Below are 11,384 nucleotides of genomic sequence, written 5' to 3'. Positions count from 1 at the left end.
CATATTGAATTAATTGGTGGAAAATTTAGACCACCAAAGGAGAAAAAAAAAATTTAAAAATATTTCAGCAGACACCATGACTTTGCAGCAATTTAGGCTAGCCTCGAGTCGGAGACATTAAAATATCCTGCAAATTCAATCAACAATTAATGCAAAGCTCATGTTTTATCTTTAAAAAAACTAAAATGAAAACCATCATTTCAGCTGCAGTCCACCACCAGTTTGCAATTGAGATTCATCAATTCGAATATCTTCTGTCGGATTACAAAGCAAACTAATTTCTAAAAATTAATATATGAGATAAGAACATTTGATCTATACTTGGAGTTCGTTGAGCTGGCTCTCTAACTTCAAAAAACTCACCCTATAAGAAATTGGTAGGTACAATATAGACACAAAACATTAAAGGCAGCTTGTAAGTATAATTTGAAACATGTAAGGATATCAGAATTTACTTACCAACATGGTCCTAAATAACATTTTAAAGGTCGCAAACACAAAAGTGGCAGCAATTCAAAAAAGGCAACAAGACAAGCTTAATGAAGATCCCATTTTAAAAGCTCTGTCCAATGTGTGAAGTCTCAAAACGGTTCCCTTTTAAGTTAATTTACCCGAATTTTGAAATTAAAAACCCATACCTGACAAAAAAAAACTTTGACAAGAAATTGGAGTGATATACAAGTAAGTTAATTAAGGTAGCATGATTTTAAAAACACTTATTTAAGACTGAACCCAAAAAATTAAATCTGAATCCAATATTTTAAATTATAAAACTTTATTTTCAAATGTGTTCTATAATTTGCACTGCTTATTGTAATTTTTCAGGTGGTCACTTACTCCAACTTTTACACCGTGCATTGATTTTGGTTTGCATTCAACTTTGTTGCTTTTCGTTGGTTTCTTGTGATGTTTGTCTGAAGAATGGAGGCGGTGAGCATGATACCACTGGCTTTTTTGGCGGTCTTTTATTTAATGTGGGAGTTGAGTTTCGAGGAGTGAGGGTGTTGGGGTGAGAGAAGAAAGAAAAAAGGAGAGGAGAAAAACAGAATGGAAGGGAGGAATTAGAGAAAGAAAGAGACACCCTCTGTTTACCCCAGTACAGACAGATCTCCCTTTCAAGGAAAAATTAGCCAGCTTTTGCACTGAGATTACCAAACTTTTGTCTTTTGGGTTTACACAACAATCAGTGTGCGGTTAGTGTTTATGCTTCGAGTGGAGTTGTCTGCCCCTTTAGTGGGGGTAGAGTGGTTCCTCCCAAGCAGAAGCAGAGTCTGGGGCCAGTATCAGGGCGGAGTAAAATTTCCGCCCCTGATAATACGGCTCTTCTTTACTGGTAAGCTGGGGTTAGATCAGCTCCCACATCTAAACTGATTACAATGATCAACCTAGTCTCCCAAACTGATAATACTATTGTGGTTTCTTCAGCTTGTCAGGTGCTAAAATAGAGAATATAGATAGTCTTCCTTAGAGTTCAAGTCTACACGTTTCAAGAATTGGATTGGAGCCAACGCCAAAACCTGACTCCCACATTGATCAATTTTGTATAGCTGTTTTTCAATTCTTTTGGATGTTTTGATTTACATGTCTTAAAAGAGCCCGGCATTCTATTTGTGTCTAGATATTTTTCATTTCTTTCTGATGTTAGGATTTATATATCTTCTAAAAACCCGGGCGGTCTATTTCTGATGGGATTCAGTTAAAGTCTCCAACCTGTTTTGGTTTAATACTTTTTCTTTTACTTTGTTTGTTACTATTCTTCAGTTGTTTCCGCCAGTTTGTCCAGCTATAGCCCAAAAAGTTCTCATTCATCATTGTCTGAAATTGTTTCTGTTTTGGATTCAATTTGTAGACATTTGAAACCATTTTTATTTTCAGTTTTTGAGCTTAGTTTGTTATTATTTTTGCATCGAGTCATACCCCAAGACATCCGCCAAGTTTTTTACCAAGTTTGTTAGTACTATTGGATGGCTCCAGCTAATGTATCGACCCTCCACAAGAAAACAGCATCCAACTTTGTATGATTCTGTTATTTGACTAACTTTTTTTACTATCTTTCACTATTTTACAACTCTGTTCTAGTTTTTAGAATTAGCGGGTTACATTTTTTGAATGGTTTCAACTAACGTTTCGAGTCATACATCAGAACAGATGCAATCACCTTTTTTTTGTTTTGAATTAGATTTTTATTTACTTTGTTAGAACTTTTGGATGGTTTCAGCTAATGTCTCGAGTAATACTCCAAGAAATCCGCATCCACCGTTTTCTAATTTTTTTGGATGGTTTCAGCTAATGTCTCGAGTAATACTCCAAGAAATCCGCATCCACCGTTTTCTAATTTTTTTGAATGGTTTCAGCTAACATCTAAAATTATACCCCTAGATATCCACATTCACTTTTTGTTTTAGTTGTCTTGATAGTGGAATGAGACGTTTCGTAGAAGAGTTTGGTATGTCCTAATATGGCTCCATGTACTAAAATGTTTTATTTTTCTTTACTCCGTTTCACGGCCCTTGCCAACAATTCGAAGCTTAATTTTAGGATTGTGTCGCTTACTTTTGAATCAATGATCAATTCCTTTAACATAATAATAGAATCAATTTCTTTAACATTTCTCTTGCCAGATTATTTTCTTTTATGCAATGAAATATTGATCGCATTCGAATTGACCCAAAAATTTAAACTAAAAAATGTTAATTGCAGGAAATCTTGAACCAGACAATTGTGTAAATAAATTCACTGTTGGCTATCATTAATGGTATCCAAGAAAAAATTCTATCAAAAAGGTTTCATATTCAGACAAATGAAACGTGCGTTGAAAGGCAGGTGCGTTGAAATTAAGTCGCCGAGCTGATGAGAGCTAAGCTCGAAATTGAATTCGTTTAAAATTGGAACAACCTTATTGATGTAAATTACCTCAAGAGTTCAAGACCGAGCTTCAAAACCCGGTGAGATTGTTTTTGATCACCCCTCCCCCTCCAACGTCGTACCGCCGGTAGCCCTTTAAAAAAGCAGTCGAGTACTGCAGCAGAAATAGCCACAACCGGAAGGACACTTCAGAAAAAATTTTTTCCTAAAAATTTCTAGGCAAGTCATCAAAAAAGCAGTGGTCGACAACAACACGATCAAAAGTCTAGCTATCGAAAAAAAAGAAACTTCGATTCGGGAAAGCACTTCGTTTTATGATTTGCAATCCCCGTTTGATATAAATACAGTTTCGAATATGAGTAAAATGAATTACAATCTACGAAAAACTGTTATGAACGATAGTGTTCGTCTGCAAATCAAGTCTCAAGACAATGCAAGCTCACGAGATATCATTGATGACTCTGGCCCCATCAGTGATGCAAATACTGGTTCGACGCAAAACTTTCAAGACCTGAGTGTTATAAAGCAATTCCACACAACACCAGGAACCAAACTGTCCACACTGTCAATAACCTCTATAAGGTGCAAGTGTTAGAAAACTCGGGACAAGAAACCAAAACTAGATATAATGTTTGGGGCTCAGAGCACGACTCGTGGTTTAATGCGGAATCAATTTGGGCCTGTTCGAAGCACAAGCATAACTTGAACGATCGCAAAAAAAATAACAAAAAAACTTTCAGATAAAATTGACCTACTCCTCGCGTCGAGTGAGCAAAACTAGCTTGTTAATAATATCTTTGAAAACGTTGAACAAACAAAACAGAACGAGAACAGAAAACTGCCCTGTTTACAGACAGTAAATTGTTCACATGTTCCAAAATGTCGTTTCGTTCCGGTCAAATTCAGAACAAAGTGGTCACAACTGCTGACCGGCGTCCTGGATGATTGTGCCAAAACACCAGATGACGAACTAAATTGGCAGAAATTGTTTTCTGTTTCGAAGTACATCGTGCGTGCGAGCAACCAACTAGGTAAAAGGTATGAAGGAAATCAGGATCGGCGGCTCTCCGATTGCATCGATCAATGGAATGATGGTAAAAATGCAAACCTTTGGACAGAAGCCTTGTCAATAAAACAAGCAAAGAAAAAATCCACAAAAGGAATATGAAACCTATGTACAGAAGCCTTGTCAATAAAACAAGCAAAGAAAAAATCCACAAAAGGAATAGAAGAATTAGCCAGCAGAGCTAAAAGTCTATGTTTGCAAGGTTAATTTGGTCGCGCCCAAAAATCCTGTTATCTGAGGGGCTTGCGCCTAATAGCGGAGCTACTCTGAAAGCACTAGAAGAGCCACATTCCAAAGAAGTGCCTCCAACCATGCTCTAACCTGACAATGTTGCATCAAGTGCATATCAATTTAGCGTGACATAGTTTTCGAAAAATTGAAAACTTTCAGCAAGTACACTGCAGCTGGTCCTTCCAAAATGTATCCAGAGCATCTATTGCACGCAGTTTACTACTCCCGACCACTCTGAATCCCCCCTTAAAGCAATAACAAAGATTGTAAACACAGGAGACAGGGGTAAATTCCCTTCATTTGTTTCAAAAGCCCTCTGCAGCGCATCGCTCACCGCTCTGTCCAAAAAGAAGGGAGGAGTACGCCCAATAGCTGTCAGTGAAATCCTGAGGCGCCTTATTGCTAAATCTTGAGTAAAAGAAGCAAAATCAGAAGCAATTGAGTTGTCCGATTCCATTCAGCTAGGAGTTGGATTCAACGGATGTACGGAAGCAATTATCCACTCTGCGAAAATCACCTACGAAAGGATCCTCAACGCTGACTCTAAGGAAGGAGTGCTTCAGATTGATTTCCGAAATGCCTTGAATTCGCTTAAGCATTCACACTTACTGCAAGCAGCATGAGATTTCATACCAGGTATTGCAGCCTTCATAAATTTTTGCTACTCTCAGCATATGCCACTACTGTATAATAAAGCCAGTCTTCAAAGTGAAGCGGGTGTTCAACAAGGAGATCTCCTGGGTTCACTTCTCTTCTCGTTGACGTTATGTTCTGTTATAGAAAAAGTAAGAGACGCGGTTCCAAATCTTACCCAGCACACTTGGTAATTGGACGATGGTTTCGTTGCAGGTTCCGAAGATCAAATCCGAACTACGCTCGATATCTTAGCCAATGAAGGTCCAAAAAGGGGTCTGTATTTGAAGAAAGACAAGTGCGAACTCTGGTCAATCGTAGATCTAACCTCAGTTGATTGAGAAGTTCAAGAAATACGGGCAATGGTTTTGAATTCCTGGGTGCCGCAGTCGGATCACCAGAATTTGTTTCTTCATGCCTGCAAAAACGTGTTCAGCAGTTTGTGTTGCTCTTGGAACATTTTAAGTTATCTGGATGATCCCCAATGTGCTCTCGGCATACTCCGCTATTGCCTAGGGACACCAAAGTTAGTCTACTCTCTACGTAATAACACGCCGACAAGAGATCTGATCGATGTTTTAAAAGTTTTCAATTCCAGCGAACGGGATGCGTTCGATCAAATAATAGGTACTGTCCCCTGTGACAATGCGTGGAAGCAGTCAACCTTGCCAATAAACTTTTCTGGCCTTGGAGTGCGACATTCTCAAGAGCAAACAGAGCCGCATATGTGGGCTCAATGTTAGCTTGTGATGACGTGGTTCAGAAAATTACAAACCAGCGCGCGTCAGACAGTAGAGTTTTTAAGGAACTCTATACAAGCCTTGAACCTCTCAACTTAAATTCCTACTCACAGAAGAAAATTCAAGGAGCTGTAGATGCTGAAATGTTTTCTGAGCTGCTAAGAAATCAGTCGCCAAACAGGGAGAAAGCAAGACTGCAATCACTCTGTTTGCTTCTTTCCGGCGCATGGCTTGCGGAACTTCCCGTTCCTGCCTTAGGTCTCCATCTGAGTCCCAGTGAATTTCAAATTAGTGTCAAGTACAGACTAGGGATTGCAGTTTATGAAGATGAAAGAAAATGCCCTTACTGCAGGTCTGGGACCCTTGACATTTTTGGTGACCATGCCGTCATCTGTCACGGAAGAGGGGACGCATTTTCTTGGCATGACAGGATTCGTGACCGTTTTGCATCAGCTTGTTCAGCAGCTAACTTGTCCCCAGTCATCGAAAAACGGAACCTTATTGCAGGAAACAGTTCTCGCCCTGGCGACATATTTCTGCCTTCATGGAAATTAGGTCGTCCAGCTGCTCTAGACGTAACTTCTCCACTGCAACCAACATTACAAATCATGCAGCAGAGAAGTCTGGTTACGCGATTGAAGCAGCCGAAGAGCGAAAGTATGCGCAAAGCAAAAATAATTGCTCTGAGCAAGGATTTTCGTTTGTTCCTGTTGATGTTGAGTCATTGGGTCGTCTGTCAGTTACTCTCAAGAAAGCCTTAAAGCGCATAGCTCTGTTAGCTGACAGCAGGAATTATCGGTCGCAAGGACATGCTATCGCGTTTGATAGATTGGCTCAGTCGGATTCCGTTGTGATTGTACGAGGATTGGCTACAATGCTGCTTGCACGAGTCCCGTAACCCCATTTTTCGCAATATTTTTGGGCAAATTCTATTTTGGGCAAACATTGTGATCTGCAAGAAGAGTGGAGTCTTTTGAGAAATGTCACCCAATAAGAGGGGACCTTCGTTTTTGTAAATATTGTCTCACCCAACGAGCGGGAGAACATAAATAATTTTCAAGAGTTCAATGAAGATTGAAACGAGAAGAATTATGAAATTTAAGGAGAACAGGACTGATGTTATAGAGAGCCGTTGAGAAGAATAAAGAATTCTTCAACAAAAACGCACTTATTTGAAACTTTAATGAACAAAAACTTTTGATTCCGAATCAAAGTTTGGCAACAAAGATTTGTACTAATTCACATTTTTATAAATAAAAAAATAAATAAATAAATGATAAATCTAAATGATAAATAAGACTTAGCCCTTAACTCATTTTGCTCTATCGGTTTGGCACTTCCTCACTAAAAAATATCATGAGGATAAATGAAGTTGAGAAAATATCAGTTTTGGTCCCATCCGCACAATACCAAACTAAAAAGGAAAAGTTATTCACCAGATTACTAGAAAACGCATCTTAGATCATGTCTTTGTGTTAGTTTGGATTTGGGAAACAGTTCAATATTTAGCTGCAAGAAGATATTTCAACATCAAGCTCACTTTATGGCACCAGGGATTTTCCATTAAAAATACTACACTACTTTTCGAATTAACAAAAGTGGAAATTTCAGAGAAACAATTTTACAAATCGGACATTCATGGGTTTTAAAAATTTTATGTCGCAAAAATTCTTTAAAAGTTTAATTAACTTGTTTCTTTCAGGCTTTTGTTAAACCACTGAAAAAAGGTTTTTTCGGGCAATGTGAAAAATCTTAATTGATTTCGTTGGGTGTCCGCTTGATCGGGATTCAGTTGAACGACTTAATTATTTTCCACCTGTGATTTTTTGTACCAAATAAAAAATTTTTCTTCAAGAGTGTTCTTTTTTTTAAGAAAAATGTGCTCTAATCGAATTTGTTGACTAAATCAAGAAGCTTTTCGAAACCATGAATGTTGAGAACTGAAAAATGGTCGCAGGAAGATTTGCGTAACATTATTTAACAGACGTCTTAATTCACAAAGACGTCTTGTTAGCACAAACAAAACGTGATTCCTGACTTAATTATGTGTTTCTTTTGAAGACTTCGCTCATCTTGCAACCACACGTGAGCTTAAATACCGAAAACAAGCACAGTTTTCCCTTTGCCGTAACAGAGCTTTGACATCTATTGGTCGCAAATAAAGTAAAAAACCTAATTAATACCTTTATTGACCTGTGTCATGAATGCGTAACCAAACTGAGTAGTTAATTTGTCAACTCATTGTAAAAAAAACATTTTGCAAAGAGTAACTAACTTTGTATATATACTTTTTTTTTGGAGAACAAAAATTTGATATCTAAATGAAAATCAATTTTCTATTTCGACACTGACAATTTTGGAAGAGCCAGTCATCAGTCTTTTGGAAGCTACTTTTCATTATGTGGTGACGGACTTGACGGTTTAGCTGACAAACTTTTCAATGATGATATAAAGACATCAAAGATGATTTTATTTCTTCATTCCTTCAGAACTCTCAACACTTTTTTCTACGCCTTTTCCCTGTCAGGGTTTGCTATCGAAAGGTATTTACTCGTGTGTAGAGCAACTATGAACACTTTTCTCAGAAACTTTAAACTGAAAATGGTTTTTTACTTTTCTCTATCTCTGGGTCCGTTTGTTATATGGTCGCCTTTTGTCGCAGTTCTCTTTTGGGACGAGTTTAATCTTTTCATGGGACATCAATACGAAATCTACGTAACAAAAATAAAACCAATCTTCTGCTTAGTAATTAAGTCGAGAAAAAAATTAGCAGTTCTCAGGCGAATATTGCGACAAGACCATTCTAATGAGATGAGAACGAGTTTCGCACAAGCAAGATTCAAATGATCCTGATCACAAGATCAGAGAATGATCTATTTAGGTGATGATCTTTCAAGATCTGTTTAGGAGCAAATGAGGGCTTGTTTGGTCAGTCAACTTCTAATTCTGATTTAAAAAGAATCTGACCGAAGCCATTACTATGGTATTAAATGCCGGGTAGGCAGACAGGCAATCAATTCGAGCAATATGTGTGGACGACAAATTTGTTGCCATTTCATATTCGTAGGCATCATTTTTTCTCATTTTGATTGCCGTCATAGAGAGTCACAAACAACCATTTTCAGCCCCACTTTTACAATTTATAATAGAGAAAAATACACTGCCTTTGAGCTGTTTGATTGAACTCCAATTGACAACTTCATTACGATCCCAAAAAAAATCTTTTAGTTACCCGGGTCGAGGTCTCGAGCAGTTAGCGGAAATTTCTTTAAGTGTGAAAATTTTGTACGATTTATGCTCAATGTATTCAGTTTAGTTCTATATACTGAATTTGCTGATTCAAAACATTTTCAGCACTTTTAAACGGATTTCCTACAACAATTTAACAATTTTTTCCAGCATTTCCTTAAAACACAATTTTTTTTAGAACATTTCATCACTCAGTACATTTGGTGAATTTTTAGATAGTTTTGCATGCATTTTAAAAAACTCCACCACCTCAGCACAATTCGTACAAAATTTTGACATTTTAGAAAGAATGACGGAATTCCAGCCATCAGCGCAGTCAGCGCAACTCTAACATAATTTTTAGGCGAACTTCAAAACAACTTTTAATGTAGCACTTATTGTAGATTTCGATATTTTGGTAACTGTAAAAATTAGTTTTTATCAGTGGAGTTTTCATAGTATTTAGTTTTCACAGTACAACCCGAACTTGAGTCGCAGAGCTTTTCAGCGCTGAACCAGCACATTTCAAGAACAAACGCTTAATTCAGTTCTGAAACATGGTATCTACAGAATATTTTAAGTTTCTTTATGTGCAGTATTTTGTCATTATGATTATATTGAGGTCATCGAGTTCGCCCAGGCTAAACTTATCCTGTATAGTCTGAAAATTACTCATACCCTAAAATTAAGTCTGAGCAGAGTAATGTCATACTTTTGTAGCTTATAACTGGTGATTACTATAGTATTATACACTATTTATATTTAAACTGGTTTGTAGGCAATTACCACAAAGACCAGTTAGATGAGCGCTTACGACTCGCTACGCAAATTAATTGTCACAAGTACCCACGCGGATGTTCGAATGGCATATAAAGCAAACCTTGTTGGCGGGAGTTAAGCTGAAAATATTATTTTCCATGAAGTAAATTTGACTCAAAAATCAGACTAGCCAGTGTAAATAGTGACATGAACAGAGTACTGGCCATCCAAATAAAAGAATGTCTTGAGACTGATTCAGCGCTGATTTGCACTGCCACCAAACTAAAAACCAAAAAAAAATCAGAATGATAACAACAAACCAAAATAGTAACCTTAAACATCAATGTTTTTAATAATACTTTCTGCGTTTATTTTGAAACTATTTGAATGATAATAAAATCAAAAACAATAATAATAAAAATAAAAACAACAAAAACATTAATAACATTAACACTAAAAAAATGGCTTACATAAAAATAATATCAAATTTGAAAAATTTGACCAGCTTGAACTTTTCTTCTCAAATCGGCAACTTTATGCAATTGTTACATCCGCATTTCACAATTTTTCAATTTTACAAGTGTTAGAAACAAGATTTTTTTTCCAAAATTGGTCAAATTTTTTCAAATTTTTTTTACTACGCTTTTATGTCAAGAACAGCAGGAAACCGCAATTTGAATAATTCTGGATTTTGACAAATAAATTTTCAAAATCGCTTCCTTAATATGAGGGGTGGGTTATCGGTGATCAGAGGAAATTGCCTGAAAACGCATATTAGGCCCTGCAAATTAGGGGAGGTTAGCTAGATTTACCGGCTGTGAACCAATTTACGACAAAGAGAAGTTTTTTTGGATGAGTCTTACAGTTTTCAGTGCGAGTTTTTTTTTCTTAGGTAGTGTCATGGTTAGAATCGTACGAAGGTATCTGTTGCATCTCCTGATAGAGCTTTGTTTTTGCTGTCGAGTTAGAACCCCATCTTTGATCCAGCCCCCTCATCCTGTTGATCGTTGTCCTTTGTACTTTCTCTTGCCCATGGCCAGATAGGGTATCGTCAGTTTTTTCACGTTTTATTTTGTTTGCACTAAGGTTTGTTTGCTCACATGTATGAACCAATTTGTCTGTAGATAAAGGGTGGACAACGTCTGCAAGGCCCGAACAAATCTGATTCACGAATCGAAGTTCCAAATTCCAAGGAGGGCGTTGGTATCGTCATTGGTAGTAGTCGTCAATCCGCAATCAGATCTCTAGTAAAGCGTCACCTTCCCCCTCCTAATCTTGGAGCTGTATAAAGGAGCAAATCTAGTGCTACTCTTTCTTTATCTTTCCTATTTAAGAAGTTTGAAACAAAAATATGCTGATCGTAAGCCGGTCGCGGTACTAAGATATAGATGCTAAGAAACACTCTATAGTAATCTTTATTTTTAATATATAATAACGTTTTAAATTCCACAAGCAACGTTAAGGCATCTGTTTGTAACATCATCAAGGCAAAAAGCACCTCAGAAAAGTTCGACAAATCTAGCTTGATTTTGTAGCAGGTCTTAGTCTGAGATCGGTCGCCGACTCAATTCGTTCAAAAAACCGAAAATTATTATGCTAAGCAAACGGTTTTGAGCCATTTTAGAAGTTATTCTTAGTAGGAAATCGTTTTTGGAATTTCTCAGACATAGTACGTATTTTGCATTTAGAACGGAAAATCCAAGCGAAAGTTTTGATATAATACGCACAAAAATTCTCTGTCTAATGATATAATTTATTCTTTTCAATTGACTCGGTAACAATTTTTAAGAGAAATCAAAATAGTATTATTATGAGCAATAGTCTTAAAATTACGGCCAATTAAAAATTGTTAATTTTAACAA

At 36.9% G+C, this 11,384-nt stretch overlaps 1 protein-coding gene across 1 annotated transcript in view; it reads right to left on the bottom strand.

Annotated features, from left to right (window-relative positions):
• Positions 1 to 10,244: 10,244 nt before the first annotated feature.
• The window catches only part of LOC142353569 (acid phosphatase type 7-like), a 34,095-nt gene continuing 32,955 nt past the window's right edge, over positions 10,245 to 11,384 (bottom strand). The window contains exon 7 of the mRNA XM_075405847.1: positions 10,245 to 10,803. Coding sequence (XP_075261962.1) covers positions 10,792 to 10,803 — 12 coding nt within the window. The 3' untranslated portion in view covers positions 10,245 to 10,791. The remainder of the gene's footprint in view (positions 10,804 to 11,384) is intronic.

Source organism: Convolutriloba macropyga, chromosome 14, assembly GCF_964194025.1.
Source record: "Convolutriloba macropyga chromosome 14, txConMacr16.3, whole genome shotgun sequence".
Classification (NCBI taxonomy): Eukaryota; Metazoa; Xenacoelomorpha; order Acoela; family Convolutidae; genus Convolutriloba; species Convolutriloba macropyga.
Note: the sequence above shows the minus strand (reverse complement) of the source record. Positions and strands in the feature narration are given on the sequence as shown.